Source organism: Brachyhypopomus gauderio, chromosome 10 (assembly GCF_052324685.1).
Source record: "Brachyhypopomus gauderio isolate BG-103 chromosome 10, BGAUD_0.2, whole genome shotgun sequence".
In the NCBI taxonomy this organism is placed as follows: Eukaryota; Metazoa; Chordata; class Actinopteri; order Gymnotiformes; family Hypopomidae; genus Brachyhypopomus; species Brachyhypopomus gauderio.
Window position 1 is genome coordinate 7358833 of NC_135220.1, and position 16712 is coordinate 7375544.

Consider the following 16712-nt stretch of genomic DNA (forward strand, 5'->3'; position numbering starts at 1 on the left):
TTATGTGTTAAGGGTTATGTGGGCAATGTGCCAAACCTTGATTTGGTTTGATCTGAAGTATGTGTGAAGATGTGTGTGAGAGAGACAAATAGCTACAGAGTGAACATGTCCCACACACTAGTAAAACAAGCACAACAAAGATCACACTGCTATATAATCCTATGAGGAAAAATCATCATGGCAACCACTAATCCCTCTAATCACTGTAATCCTGGAGAGAGAAAATAATCAGAGTTAGACCCCAACTCCTACTCCAATGTAAGCAGAACCACGGAGACACTAAAGAACTGCTGTGTCGGATGTACTGACAGCTGATCTGGGGACAGCTGTATACTTCACTGATACTGACATAAACATTATATAACTTTACAAGGGTCTCCATCTCCTTTCGCCCAATCACTTTGTTTGCCATGTCAGACACGGACATTTGCACACAGTGGCTCTGCCAGTAGGCCTGAAGAACACATCAAACCCATCTGGCCAGCCGCTTTGAGTCAGCAGCAGAAATAATAACTTGACCTCAGGTGTCTCTTCAGAGCGCTTTAACCATCAGCCTGCTACCTGGTGTCCAAACCACTATGTGAATCATCCTTTGTCATAAAAACCCTCCTTGAAATACTATACACTCTACACATGTACACAGCAGACGTGTGGATTGTGAGACGAATTTGAGTGGCCATGCACACTTTCTTTGTGTGTGCTCCTTCATGAAAGGGCCATTGTACTACAAGATCATGCTGATATTTGAATGCAGATCTGATCATGGGACCAAATATTTTACTACGAAATGCCAAGCGTTTCTGTGGCCAGACAGTCGTGTGTCTGCTTGCTAGACACTTCCGACTGTCCCTCCATCCTCAGCGTTTTCCATTTCTTGGGCCTCTCATTATTCAGCGTTTCACCCGAGCTGCTCTCCAAGATCACCACACTGCACAGGTTTGTGTTTCTGCAGCTCAGAAAACTGAACACACACATATATGTTCTATATACAGTGACGCTCTCCATGTCAGTGCTCCTCCAAAGCAGTCCCACACCGCGACGACCCCAGATCCTGGAGCGTGACCGAGCCAAGTGTGTGCTGTATTCTCCTTACCCCATATTTGCACTGCCTGGAGGGGGCGCCGTACTGGAAGCGACACTGTTCATCGGCGTCGTACACCTGCCCCGGAGCCACTGTGGGGTACAGGAAGTCTCGTTTCAGAGGGGCATTGTCCAGACACGTCCCCCGACCTGAGCTGTCGAAAAATAAAAACAAAACAACAAACCTGCAATAGGATTGGCTCTTCGGCACTGCTTGCCCCGCCTCCAATCACTTAAGGACACCAGGATAATTTCTCTTCAAACGTGTGTCTATTTTTTTATAAATGTTTGTAATGCGTTTACTATGCAGGACACAAAAAGAGACAGGGGAGGGGTGGGGAGTGGGGAGGGAGAGGAAGCAAACGAAGAAGAAGAATGACAGACAGCATTCTTAAACAGAGATCTGGACTTATATGGTGCTCTTGGCCTCCTATGGAATCCTTTGAAGCACCAGTAAAGTGATGAAAGGGAGGGAGCTGAAGCAGGGAAAGAGCCCCTGGAGAGGTCAAGGGTCACGTGGCCAGTGGAAAATCCATGTTTAGTCTGTTAAGTCAGACAAAAATATGGACACTTGATGAAACTCTCAGATATGGGGGATGGGATTCTGTGATTGCCTCTACAACATACAAGCAGAGCAGGAACATCAAGCTGGGAAGTAAAGAAGGCCAGGAGACCTGTCCAGTGGACTGGTTTAACTGGACTGTGTTTAAATGGCCTGGATTAATTAGACTGAGTTTAACTGGCTGTGTTTAACTAGCCTGGTAAAATTGGGCTGGGTTTTGTTGAGCTGGTTTAACTGAGCTGGGTTTAAATGGACTGGTTTAAATATATTGGGTTTAACTCGCCTGGATAAAATGGGCTGGGTTTTACTGGGCTGGGTTTTGCTGGGCTGAGTTTCTTCTCAGTTCAGATTGGGAGCTTCCTCTTTTCCTCACATCAATTTATATGCACTATTCTGTTGGAAGTGAGTGAGGACATCTCAGGGACATGTCTACCTTATGCAGCTGGACAATCTGTCCACAGCAATGACGCAGCTGAGTATCATCTCACTCCTCACAGAGTGTGGAGCCCTGTGAGTCCAGGTCAGACTCAACAGAGCTGCTGCAGTTCTGGGTTGGCCATGTCTTCCTTTCCTGCCAATCTAGGCCTGGCTTTGCCTTGCCAAAAAACAGAGTTTACCTTTGCAGGAATGCATAGGTTGACAAAGTAGGAGAAAACCCACCGGCAGATGGAGCTTGGAAATCCGAGAAGCAGAATCTGACAGCAAAAAGCCGCCACCACAAGGGCAGAGATCTGGTTTCTGTTTGGCATGCTAGAGGAAGCTGTAGCTGAAACAAGAATCTCCAACTTTCCACCAGAACATTGGAAGTCTAATCTAATTGAAAACTAAACCACATACATTGGAAAAGAAAGAAACACAAACTTTTGACTTAGAGGGAACAACTAATGCTGTATTCAGTTACATTCCTTTAAGTGTCCTTTGTTTGGTGTTGTTTGGTGGAATAACCCTTTTCTTTGGCTTTTAGAAGATCTCCTCTACAAGTAAGAAGACAAGCTTGGCCCCGCCTCCTCAGAGCACGGATGGACCAACACTGATCTCACTGTTTATTACTTTAGAGGAAGACATAACCGACTCAAAAACAGGACTCATTATCTGACACATCAACAAAACATCCTCACATTTGAGACAAGTCTGACTTCAGCCAGTGGATGTCTTGTGAACAGAATCATTAGGGATGAGGTGAACCATAACAGTCCACTGATCTTAGATAGAAAAAAATCACATGAATGTCTAGGAAGAACACAAAAAATGAGTAGGGAGGAGCCTTCCACTCAGGAATGAGTGCTGATCGTAAGATGAACTGCTTTTCAAATGTAACTCTAAAGCAAGCAACATGAGCAACTTGCTGAAGGCAGGTCAGCACTGAAGATGCCGACTTACCAGGAGGGAGTGAGGGAGCAGAGTGGATCAAGGAACAGTGTGAGTGAGTGAGGGAAGTATGGAGGAAGAGAGGGAGGGAAGTGTGAGTGTGTAAAGCTAGGTTTATACTTTCGCGAGTGACCGTAGTGCGCAACTCCGCACACCTCGCACGAACCTCCACAAATGGTGGAAGCGTTTATACTTGCCACATCATATTCTTTGCAGTGTTGTCCAAAACTATATGTGGTAGTATAAAGAAAAACACCCCTCTAAAACAGGGGAAGGAACATTTACCTGACGAATTTTAATTTTGCTTTGTGTTTCAGGTTTGAAAAGTGCTGGAATTTAGGCTAAAGTACTTGAAAATGCTTGAAATTGTAACTACTTCGTTTCACAACAAATAGCTATCTGACTGAACAGTTCTCTTGTATTACGTTAACAAATACAAGCCTCTTGTAATTCCAGGACAAAACATGAGAGAACGTGAAGACATTAAGATTGGGCATTAATTAAAGTGATAAAAAAAGTGAATTATTTCGAATCATTTCGAGTATATGTATAAATATTTAACTTAAGTAAGTTTAACGTGCTGGAAAATATTGAAATGGACCTTGAAAGTGACATAAGTGGTTGAATTCCACCTTGTAAAGGTGTATGAACCCTGCAAACATGACTTTGTTCATTGCGCTGAGGCGCGGCGCGCACAAAGTTACAAAATTCGAGAGGTGCACGACCTCGCGAATCGACAGCACAAGGCCCTCGCGCACGGGCGGAGCCACCCCGCGTGGACCCTCGTGCCGCTCGCGCCGCGTCAAGTATAAACCTAGCTTAAGAAAGTAAGTGTGTGGGTGAGTGACAGAAATGTTCAAAAGTCACAAGTCATGTCCAAGTCATGAGTCTTTAGGCTGGAGTCTAAGTCAATTCACGAGTCAATACCAGGATAAGCTTAGGGACAAGAGATGGAAAATAACTATTTTATATATTACCTTGAAAGCTATCTGAAAACTATTTAAATATTACAAATTTTGCGTGCTCAAAACTGTATAGAATGCATCACTTATTTTTGTTCCACCAATGGTTACACTTAATTATAATCAATACTAATTATACTCCATCCATCCATCCATTCTCATCTGCTTATCTGGGTCCAGGTTGCGGGGGCAGTAGCCTAAGCAAAGAGGCCCAGATTTCCCTCTCCCCAGCTACCTCTAGCTCATCTGGCGGGATACCGAGGCGTTCCCAGGACAGCCAAGAGATATAATCTCTCCAGCGTGTACTTCCCCGGGGTATTCTCCCAGTTGGACATGTCCAGAGCCCAGATGGCATCCAGACCAAAGTCAAAGTGAAAGTCAAATTTATTTATATAGCACTTTTTACAACACATGTCACAAGCAGCTTTATAATCGTATGGATCCAGATCTCTAATGAGCAAGCCAAAGGCGACAGTGGCAAGAAAATCTCCCTATGATGGTGGGGATTAGGAAGAAACATCGGGAGGACTAAGACTCAAAAGGGAACCCATCCTCCATTGGGCGGCCCATTAGCACAAGTCCGTATTTGTGATCAAAAGTATTTCTATAGTTATAGTGGTTCTAGTTCCTTGGCCAAGTAGTCACAGTCCCTTCAGTGCAGATGGTAAGCCTCAGGTAGGAGCTAGCATCAGCACGTCCTCTTGCGGCAATGGCACAACCAACCCCGGCATCAGTACATCCACTGGCAAGCCAGAATATCTCCTAGGTGCTTGTAGGTGCTTGCATGTAATCATCTTAGGTAGAAGCATGCAAAAAGATAGACAATACCGGTTGAGTGTGTGGACATCAATTTGGACCAGATGTGGACCAGATGCCTGAACCACCTCAACTGGCTCCACTCTACATGGAGGAGCAGCGACTCTACTCCGAGCCTCTCCTGGATGACCGTGCTCCGTACCTTATCAGTAAGGCAGAGCTTGGACACCTTACGGAGAAAACTAATTTCAGCTGCTTGTATTCGCGATCTCATTCTTTCGGTCATTACCTAGAGCTCGTGACTATAGGTAGGAGTCAGAATGTAGACTGACCAGTAAATCGAGAACTTTTGGCTCAGCTCTTTGTTCACTACAATGGTCCTGTACAGCGTCCACAATACATTAGCTGCAGCACCGATCCGCCTGTCAATCTCTCATTTCATCTCTCCCTCACTTGTCAACAAGAACCTGAACTTGAGCTCCTCCACTTGAAGCAAGGACTCACTCCCGACCCAGAAAAGGCACTCCATGTAATGCTGGAGTACAGGGATGTACACACCGCGTATAGTGATAGAGAGAAGGGTGGACCCAAGTGCCGGTTAACAGCACTAATACATTTGACAGAGCCAAACACAAGTGCGAGGGTTAAACACGTAACACAACACAAGTAGTATAAATTAAAGCAACGCAGAATACTCACGCGTAAAAGAACAGAAAACAAAATTGTGAAAGTGCGATAACATGAGAAACAAAACACAATGCGGTAATCTCAACGCGTAGAAGGAAAAGAAATCTAAACCGTGCGAGCATGGTAACTCTATAAACTAAAAACCAACGTGGAAAACTCAACGCGTGAAAGGAAATACTCAACCGTAAGGAGACGGGAGAACGACACAAAATAACAACAGTAACTAAAACAGCATGGATAAATGCAACGCGAAAACAAAACCAAATATGCCAGGGGAAGTAACTGGCAGCAGGCAGAAAACGCCATAGCAAAACAAAACCCTTCCCAAAAATAAAGGCGAAAACAGATAGGAAGATAAACAGGATTGGGAAAACTTGAGGTAGGTCAGGGAGCGATGCAGGATAAAGAATCTCGAATAAGTAAAGGAGGTAGTCAGAGAGGGAAAGGTGACGAGACACCTTGTAGCGAAATGCAACTCTGGGAAAAGCAGGAGCAGGCTGAGAACGTGCAGGCATGACCAAACGAATCAGCAATGATCCGTTTCACCAAGCTTCCTTAAGAAGCCCTCGGAACAGCTGAAATGGATCACCGCTGATTATGCCCAGCGAGTCTAGGACTGACTCGGGTGCCTCTCCTGGTGGTAGAAAGAGCGGCATCCGAGCCAGCCCTGACACTCCACCCTTGTCCGACTGAGTACCATGGTCTGTTTTATAGGTGCTGATCCCGTTTCATCCCGGCCGTCTCGCACTCAGCTGCAAACTGATCCAGTTTGATGCTGTAGGTCTTGGCCTGGTGATGCCAAAAGGACCATATCATCCACAAAAAGGAGATGCCGAATCCTGAGGCCACCAAACCGAACCCCCTCCGCCACTTGGCTATGCCGACAAATCCTATCCATAAAAGTTATCAACAGAATCTGTAACAAAGGGGAGCCCTGGTGGAGTCCAACTCTCACCGGGAACCAGTCTGACTTACTGCCGACTATGCAAACCAAGCTCCTGCTCCGTTTGTACAGGGACTGGATAGCCCGTAGCAGTGGGCCCCGTACCCTATACTCCCAGGGCACACCCCAGAGGAATCCCCATGGAACACAGTCGAATGTCTTCTCCAAATCCACAAAGCACATGTGGACTGGTTGAGCAAACTCCAATGCACCCTCTAGGACCCTCGCAAGGGTAAAAATCTGGTCCAGTGTTCCACGACCAGGATGGAACCCACATTGTTCCTCTTGTAACTTAGATTCCACTATTGACCAAACTCTCTTCTCCAGAACCCCTGCATAGACCTTACCGGGAAGGCTGAGGAGTGTGATCCCCCGATATTTGGAGCACATCCTCCCGTACCCTTTCTTAAAAAGGGGAACCACCATCCTGGTTTGCCAGTCCAGAGTCACTGCTCCCGATGTACACGCAATGTTGCAAAGACGTGTCAGCCAGGACAGTCCCACAACATCCAGAGACTTAAGGAACTCAGGGCGGATCACATCCACCCCCGGAGCCTTGCCGCCAAGGAGTTTCACAACTACCCTGGTCACCTCAGCCTGAGTGATGGGCAAACCCCCGTCCAGCCTCTCTCAAGAGGATTGGTTCCAGAACCCAAACTGTGTGTTGAGATGAGCCCAACTATATCTAGGTGGTATATCTCAGCCTCGTACACTAGCTCAGGCTCGTTCCCAACCAGAGAGGTTCCATTCCATGTCCCAAGAACCAGCTTCTGTAACAGAGGATCAGTATGCCAAGGCTATTATTCTCAATACTTAAAATGTTGATGGCGATTTGATGCTTGTTCACAAGTGGCTGCTACGCTAATTGGGGCTACTACGCTAGCTGTAATGACGGCTAAGTGTCTAACGTAAACCAAATAAACATATCTGGGTGTGTTTTCAGATGTCTTATTAAGTTTGATGTAGTCTGTCCAGTGTCTTTAATTTGTTACCTACATTCTTTACACGTTGTTCCTTTGGTGGTGTCCAAGGATTTTAAACTACCTACAGTCAAAGGCTCCACATGCGCTAATCCAGATGTAGCCATGGCAACCTTGTTTGTTTACAATAGACGCTTCTCTGTGATTTCCCGCTTGTGATAAGCGATGTTGTGATACGTCATGAGAAAAGGGGCTGCTTCCCAAATCACAGAAACAAAAGTAAGGAATAATGGCAAAATGAATACACAAAGTATTCAGTGTTGTTCACTCGTGTTGAGTCATTTTGGATGAGTCAATTCGAGAGTCATTAGGGACCAGTTTCAAGTCAAGTCTAAAGTCTTTTTGTGACTTAGTGTAGTGCAACTTCGACTCAATCAAGTGCCCATCTCTGGTGAGTGAGTGAATGATTGAGTGTGAGTATGTGAGTGAGTGAGTGAGTGAGTGAGTATGAGTATGTGTGTGAGTGAGTGTGAGTAAGTGTGAGTGAGTGAGTGTGAGTAAGTGTGAGTGAGTGAGTAAGTATGTGAGAAAGTGAGTGAGTGGTGACTGTGTGTGTGTGAAAAAGTGAGTGTATGAGAGAGTGATTGTGTGAGTTTGTGAGTGTGAGTGAGAGTGAAATATATTAATGTGTGTGTGTGTATGTGTGTGTGTGTGTGTGTGTGTGTGTGTGTGTGTGTGTGTGTGAGGGAGAGAGAGACTGAGAGAGTGAGTGAATGAGTAAACAGCATGAAGTCATGGATGAGAATTTTGTTAGCAATGTAAAAGCTTCAAAATACCCTGCTTTGATTTGATCTGGTGCAAAATTAGTCTAAAGCTATAAATAGTTATACCAGTTCAACAGCAACTGCAAAAAAGACAATTGATACTGCTGGTCTGAAACCAGGATGAAAATAATATCATGATTTAATGATGATATGGTTTGACTGAACAACAACAGTGTTCCCAGTCAGGGAGACATGTTGTCTTTTGAGCCTCTGTGTAGGACGTTGGCAAATTGAGCTTGAGTTTGTTTTTAATCCCCGATGGATGTGCGGCTATTCTTCTGCCATGAGGTCACTGACCAGGAAACACAGCCTGACGACCATAACTACCACCCTTCTGTCCTGCCCCCAGCCCTGTGTCAAGCGCAGCAGGTAGTTTACCCTGTAGGTCAGCACCTCCTCAACCTGGCTCTACAGAATGAGCAAAGGCAGCCTGCATGTCTGCACATAGGCCAGGGAGGAAAACAATGCTGAGATGAAGATACAGATAAAAGGTGCATTCCAGTAAACTCTGACCACACAGAGATGAATCCGCTCTGGGGCCGTTCTAGGGGGCCGTTCTAGGGGGCTGTTCTAGGGGGCCATTCTAGGGGCCTGACTCATGGCTCTGCAGTAAGGAGCCAGTCTCTGTGCAGAATATTAATGGTGAAAAGTAAATAAACCTACAATTACCAGTGCAGGAAACAGAAAGAAATGCTAAAAGCTGCTCAAGTAGGACTTTTACAAGGTCGCTGGATCTGGATCAAGAGACAGTTGTCTAAAAACACTACATAGATGGCCGAAAGCCATGTATCTCCATGGCACTGACTGCCGATGCCTTTTATAGCTCTTCATCAATCCTCCTCCAAAACAAGGCCAGACATTACATATAACATGTAACATGTAATTATAATGTAATTACATATAACATATAACACGACACAGTGGCAGTCCAGGCCGACCAAAACTTCAAGAAGGGAGACACACCACAGCCCTCTTGGAGCACGCTGCCTGCTCTTAGGGTGTGCTCCCAGTGTAACATATTGCTGGAGTGTTGCTAGTTTCTTCCACAGAACGACAAAGGAGGCTCTTGAACTTACTCCAGGAAGCTGGTGATGTAGTCTTTGCTGCAGGCAGACCAGGAGAAGGGGTTGGTGTTGGCCGTGATGTGTGCTGCCATCAATTTGGCCGACTCATGGCCCTTGGTGCCACAGGTGTTCCCGATGCCGTCATGGTTCATTCCAAAGCTGTAAGGGACGAAACACAAGGGGGCGGGGTTATAAGCCTGGCCCATTGACCAATCCGAATGTCCGTCTGTATGCTGCCGCCCCACTCCCACACCTCCTCCTTTCCCCTCTAAGAGACGACAAGCTTGGACAGCTCCTGATGACTGTGGGATGTTTGAGCAGTGTGCTGAGTCCGTCTCCTTCGGCTGAGTTGTAAAGGTGGAGCTTTTCTGGCTCTGAAACAGATGTGTGCCTAGGCTGTGAGGTCAAAGGTCAGGGGCTGTCTGGAGCACTTAAGGAACGAGAAAGTCCTAATCACCACTCTGATCCTGCTTGTCAATCAATAACTGCATGTTTGGACAGAGCTGAGTCAGGACGCCCTAGACCACGCAAAAGGGGAAAGGGACCAGAGGTGGAATGGTCATGGCCTGCCAGGACGTGCTTCCAGGGACTTCTACAGCCCCCAGACCAGCTCAACCCATTTTAGTCACACTTTCTTGCTTCTTGCATATCTGTCTGAACATTATATAATAAAAAATATATGATCAACTTGCCCAAAGAACTATTTACTTTTAGTCTTGCCCACGCAGAACCCCTCCCCCCACCAATTTGTCCAAAAGCACATATCAGGTCTAAAAAATATAGCAAACCTGACCACATTACAGAATGCCTCTGTGTTTTTTGAAGCTCACGTTATGACATTTTACTCTACTCTGGATTCAAATTAGTTAAAGAGAAGCCTTCGTTCACTCTACTCTGGATTTAATCAGTTCAGGAGAAGCCTTCATTCACTCTACTCTGGACTTAAATCAGTTCAGAAGAAGCCTTCGATTACTCTACTTTTAATTTGAATGAGCTCAGGAGAAGCTTTCGTTTAAAAAAAGCCTCTTTTTCCTCCTCCGCAAAACTTGGACTATTTTTACAACTGCACCCCACCCCCACACTGGATGCTCCAGAGCTGTGCTGTGTGTGTGTGAGCTAGGCCCGAGGCCCACACACACACTCACACACACACACACAGCTTTTCTCCAGCTACGCAGCGAGCAACTGGCTAAGGGCTTTTGTTTATTTGTATTGTGCCATTTGCATGCAGCAAAATATGTGCTTGTTTTCATGCAGCTCTGACTCTTAGGAGCAGATTACGATATCTTGAACATCTATCAGCTATTAAGGGATTACAGTCTGGGGAATTTTGTGGCTGCCATGACACATATTTCAGAGAAAGACCTTGCGGGTGGTGGAAACGTCGTCAAAGGACTAATGAGTGGTCTGTGAACCCCATGGGCTCGAACCCAACCTTGACTAAACCTGGAACAACAACAAAGGACTGCAGAGAATCCTGAAACTGTGGAAGATGGTGGAGAAGACCCATGAACAGGGCAGACATGCAACACCTCACAGAGCACAGCAAAAGAACAGGCATGCCCATATGTTTCCATGTCATTTTCACAAAACTTTGCAAGTATATATATAGTCAATTTTTAAAGCCTTTGATTTGAGGGGTTAGGGTTGAGCCCCCCAAATACCCAACTACAATGTACTTTCCCATGATGAAGGTGCAGTGGTGTATGGTAGTACTCTTTACTAACCATAGGAACTAACCTTAGTGCCTTAGGACAATGACCCTAGCTCTGGTGCTGTAGTGCACACAGGCTGCAATGCTAATATGACCTCTGTGTGTGTGTGTGTGTGTGTGTGTGTGTGTGTGTGTGTGTGTGTGTGTGTGTGTGTGTGTGTGTGTGTGTGTGTGATTGCATCGGAGGGGATGCCTTCACTCACTTGTGGCCGATCTCGTGTGCAATGGTGAAAGCGGACCCCAAGCCTATGTCTTCATTAATGCTGCAACTCCGTTCTGGTTCACACATTCCAGCAACTGATGCCAAGCCTGGCCACACATACACACACACACACACACGCAACCACATACCAAAAAATGGGGGGGTCAAGTCAAGGTGTGACACTCCAGCAGGATAAAGAGCCAGTCTGACTGAACCAGCAAAAATATGGACAGGTCAGAATACATCCATCAGCTGCCCGTGGGCACCAGCCTCAGTGGCTAGACGGGCAATAACCTCACTGGCTAGACAAGGCCTTCTCTTGCATTCTTTTTTCTAACTGAGGTTGGAGCTGGAAAACATCTATAAAAGTGGTCAGACTTATATACAATCTTCTGGTAACTAGGGACCACCTATTAATGCCAGAGGTGTGAATCTAAGACACAATTCCACTTTTGTACCACCCATTTGTTTGCCTTCTCTAAACTGACAAGAGACACAAATCATTTTAACTCTATTTTTGTGTTTCACAAATGGATGTTATGGGACTCAGTCAAAGCAGATCAGAGTACTGAGATAGTGGAGATCTCCCTTGACAGCGCGCTTGTCTGAGCAGATCAGCAATTAACCACGGAGACCCATGGAGGCATTGAAGCACTGCTGTTCTGTGCTTTATCATATATAAACATATAAACATGCCTGTTTGGAAGAATCCTGGCAGAATGAAGGAAACATTGAATCTCTCTTCTGCTTTAATTTCCTTCTCATGCATGCTGCTCAATCAAGACCACACGGTATGCAAGTGGGTTGAGTGCGTGTTTGGGGGAAGCATGAGTGTTTGCATGTGTGGTGTGGTTGGGGACATTGTGTGTGTGTGTGTGTGTGTGTGTGTGTGTGTGTGTGTGTGTGTGTGTGTGTGTGTGTGGAGGGGGAGAGGCATCCCCAATGTCCAGGTGTGTCAGACATCTCCTCCTCTCTGCTTCTCTTGTCCTCTTGTCATTCTAGGAGTGGGGAACATTTCTCTCCAGATTACATCTGCAGGTGTGTGGTCAGAGAAAGGACTGCTCGTCAGCCAGCAGAGAGGGCCATGCTCAGTCAGGCCCTGAGCCATGAGCGGAGGTCATATACATGCTGCATTGGTCTGCTACCCAGAGGCCCCTAATCCCTTTGGGAGAGGCTCTTTTATGTGAGTCCTTCTAATTTAGCGCATGGAGCTCAACGCCAAGACCTGAAAAGGTCAAAGAGTGACCAGTGCTGAAAAGGCTCCCAGAGATACTGGGCACAAACTGGTGAGTGTAGAAAGTAGAGGGCTGTGCACACACACACACACACCTGTAAGTGCATGCATGCATGACTTGGTGTGTGTGTGGGTAGGTGTGTGTGTGTATTGCGTGTGTGTGTGTGTGTGTTTTTGTGTGTGTGTGGGTGTGTGTGTGTGTATATTAGTGTGTGTGTGTACGAGTGTGTGTATGTGTGTAATGCGTGTGTGTGTATGTGTGTAGTGTGGATGCTGGAGTTGTATTAATGATATTGTTCAGCACAAGCCAGCTCCAACAGGGCCCTCTTGCCTTCTCAACCCCTTTCAGTGGGCTGGACAATAGCAGACCCACATATCAAAGAGCACTGAAGCCCGGCTAGAGGCCTGAAGCGAAACAAGAGACGGGGTAACAAAGCTTCCGGAAACCCACAGGAGCTGCCTGGATTTCTGGCTGACTTGAAAGAGCTGTTGTCAGGGTTGACTTCTCAGGGAGGGAAGTGGGTGGGGGTATTTCCCCACTGCCATTACCTTGTAAGCCCCAGAGGGTAACATGGTTGACCCTGGATGGTGATCCCTTTAGGTGGAGTGGTGGACAGGAGGTGCAAGGGGTAGAAATGGGAGGTGCTGGGAGGTGTGTGTGTGTGGGGTGGGGGGGCTGGGAGGAAGCCAAGCAGATGCCTAGGCAGTTAAGGGGACTCGGGGAATGTGACGAATGCGGTCAATCTGTCAAACCATCCTGGAGTCACCATAGTGCTCCTAAGATATACTGTTGTGCCTCTAGGGGCCTACGGAAGATAAGATGGGGGAAGATAAGATGACACTCCTTGCAATGTCTTTCTTTATGTGGGAAGAAAAGGATCGATACATGTCCCACCTCCTTCTTTTAATGCAGCTCACCTCAGTTTCCTCCACAATACACTCAGCCTCCCACTTTTCCCTGATTTTCTTTAACTTTCTAGATCTACTTCACTCTTCTTGCTCTCCCTTATTTCTCTGGAGGGGTAAACACCTCTGTCTGGAGGCAGGTGGGGCAGTGTTCAAAGGAGGAGCAGACAGACGTATGTCGAGTGCGGCAGCTGGGCTGACCTGTCTGAGCCAAGCCAGTGACAGCCAGCAAAAGCCAGTGTTTCACAGTCGAGCTGGACAGAGCGGGACAGAGCTGGACTGAGCCGGACCGAGCCGGACTGAGGCCCTACAGTGGCCATCCCAAATCCCATGTCAAGTCGCGATAAACTTTTTCCCAGTTCTGAGTGTCAGAAATATTGGTCAGGATAGCAGAGTGAGAATGTAGTCTCACTGAGAAATAAGTCCAGAAAGGGAGAACTCACCGAGCGTGCCACAGGGCTTGTTTTTGTAGGTGCAGATGTCGTACCTGGAAAGAAAGCACAGGTTTTTGAGTCACTCTGCACAGATTCCTATCGACTGTGCTTTGAAATCCTTTGAAATGTCTGCAGTGGAAATTCATCTTGAGCTAAGATGATCAAGCATAGCCTCACCACGTTTTAACAATTACAAACAAATGCACAAAACATCTACAAAAACCTTATCAATACAACACAACACTTATCAATACAACATAAAATCATCATGACTTCATCCCCATCGCCAATGACTATTGACAGACTACTGATCACTATTGATCACCTTTAGATATGCAGTACTACCATTGCGTTCCAGTGGCTTACACTACATACACGTCAAATCATAACGCAGAGGAGTCATTCTGGATAGCAGCAATCAAATATCACACCCCTGTCTTTCAGATGGACCTCTTCTCTGTCTGTTGACTGATTATACACAAAATAGAATTCCTGCGTTACAACCCACAAACACCACAAAAGCCTTCCAAACACCATTCCCTTTATATGTTCTGTCAGCAGCGGCTGTAATGGCCTGGCTGTGTGGACCACATGCTCGGGGGCCCTTTTTTATTTTCTTATACAAATCCAGTCTGCTTTGACTGGACTTGTCATCAGACTGGCCAGCATTTCTGACGGCAAGGCTGTATGAAAGAATGCCAAATATTTCCTCATTCCCCAAATGAGGCATTTAACACCTCCTACGGAGCGTCTCGGTCTCCGGCCGCCGCTGAGGCTGGCCCCAGGCAGCCCGCCAGGCAGCCCGCCAGGCAGCCCGCCAGGCTTTGTTTGACATTGTCTGCAGCACAAAGCATAGACACGGGGACTGATCTGGAATGTATTAAGGCACTTTGTGTTTCATATCGAGGAGTTGGCAGTGCGATATGCATGTGGGGCTGCACGATACACCGTTTGTTCATTTTTATCGCGATACTTTGTGATTATTGATATCATAGACGGCTGCAGGATACAAACGAGAACATACCCCATCCCCAAACCATTCCAGGTGTTTCACATAAGGATTTTTATGTGATGATGTATGATGAATTATCATTATTATTATGTATGATGAATCATAACATCCATGTGTCAAACAAATCTAAACATTTTGCCCAAAATAATATCTTAATATCAAAATAATTTAAATGTATGCCAAAAGCATTTCATAATGGCAATATGTAGCAGTGTAATATTTTTGTACACATTGTGCAAATAGGTGTTGTGTCCTGCTTTTATGGCAGCTCTAAAGATCAGAAACCTATAAAGTGTTTATTTTGGGAGATTGGGAGGGTCCACAGAACCAAGAACTTACAGAATGAGCAAAATTATGCTTGAATACCACAGCCAAAAAAAGTACTTCCAAACCAGAATGCTACTGTTGTTTCCCTTGGAGCAGGGAAGCAGTCTGAACTGCACAGCTCATACATGAATCTCAGACCCTGAGCATCACAGGAGGTTACCGTAACATGCATGATGTACTAAACTAATGAAACTGTGCGAGTCAAATCAACATGCGTTCTGAGATCAGGTACCATAGGGGTCTAATTGATTAATTCTGTCATAACACAGAAACTGCAAAACTCTGTAACTGAGATACAGTTCATCGTCAAATGTAGAAAATTATTGACCTGTGCTGCCTCAGTACAGTAAGCAAAAAATACTTAACATAATCGGATACAATATGGCCAAGAATCCAAACCCAAATATCCAGGCCTTACATAAATTCTGTAGTTTATTGCTGCACTGTCTAAATAATGCATACAGTTTAGTGACGATCTAATGAAAACGGACCCAAGCTCCAAGACATTAAAGACAAGGTCTTTGCCTTGAAAACACATTTATTTTAATGGTATTGAGCAATCCAATGACATCTGAGCTCTTAAGGTATTAAAAAGTCTAGGACACACAGAAACTGAATTAGTTTCTACATCTCTCTCTCCCATTCCTCATGTTTCTCTGTCTCATTCTCTGTCTCATTTCCTCTTTCTGTCTCTCTCTCTCTCATTTTCTGTCTCATTTTCTCCATCTCTCTATCTCATTTTCTCTCTCTCTCTGTCTCCAGTCTTTCTCTCATTCTTACACAGGAAGCAGAAGTCTGAGGTCCAACAGTCTGAGGTCCAGCTTCATGGATAGTTGTGGAGAAGTCAGACTAGTTATTTTGGTCACTTTCATTTCCCTGAGTTTTTGCTGCCGGTTTTGCTGCATGGTTTCCCATGCCAGTCAACCTACAGCCAGAAGGGTAATAAACGCACATGCACTAATAAATTACAGCCTGACCAGAGGAGTCTGAACCCAGCTGCATGGCAGCTTCTGATGGCAGGACTTTCCTTGCCCTCCCTTTAGTTATGCTGCTATAGATTAGACTGCTGGAGCCACATGCTAATCACTGACACGTGAGCTATGTATATTTAAATCAATGGTGGTTTAAATTGATGTCCACATACTCAACATGTATTGTCTATCTTTTGCCATGCTTCTACCTAAGATGATTGCATGCAAGCACCTACAAACACCTAGGAGATGGTCTGGCTTGCCAGTGGATGTACTGATGCCAGGGTTGGATGTGCCATTGCTACAAAAGGACGTGCTGATGCTAGCTCCTACCTGAGGCTCACCAACTGCACTGAAGGGACTGTGACTACTTGGCCGGGGAACAAAAACCTTACCTATAACTGTAGAACCGCCTTTTGTCCACAAATACGGACCTGTGCTAATGGAGGATGGGTTCCCTTTTGAGTCTTGGTCCTCCTGAGGTTTCTTTCTAATCCCCACTATCATAGGGAGTTTTTCCTTGCCACTGTCGCCTTTGGCTTGCTCATTAGGGATCTGGACCCATACGATTGTAAAGCTGCTTTGTGACAACATGTGTTGTAATTGACTTTGACTTTCTGCCATGATTCACTGCAGTTAATTATGCACTGTAGTTAATTATCCACATGAGTTAATTATGAACCGCAGTAAATTATCCACACAAGTTAATTATGCACCGCAGTTAATTATAGTACATTTAATGATAT

The 16712-nt window shown here is 45.6% G+C and overlaps 1 protein-coding gene across 1 annotated transcript in view; it reads right to left on the reverse strand.

The window, feature by feature from the left end:
• Positions 1 to 16712, reverse strand: part of adamts6 (ADAM metallopeptidase with thrombospondin type 1 motif, 6) — a 62218-nt gene that overhangs the window by 34566 nt on the left and 10940 nt on the right. Inside the window, exons 8-11 of the mRNA XM_077019128.1 lie at positions 13666 to 13709; positions 11084 to 11189; positions 9179 to 9325; positions 1094 to 1235 (exon numbers count right to left, since the gene is read on the reverse strand). Coding sequence (XP_076875243.1) covers positions 1094 to 1235; positions 9179 to 9325; positions 11084 to 11189; positions 13666 to 13709 — 439 coding nt within the window. The remainder of the gene's footprint in view (positions 1 to 1093; positions 1236 to 9178; positions 9326 to 11083; positions 11190 to 13665; positions 13710 to 16712) is intronic.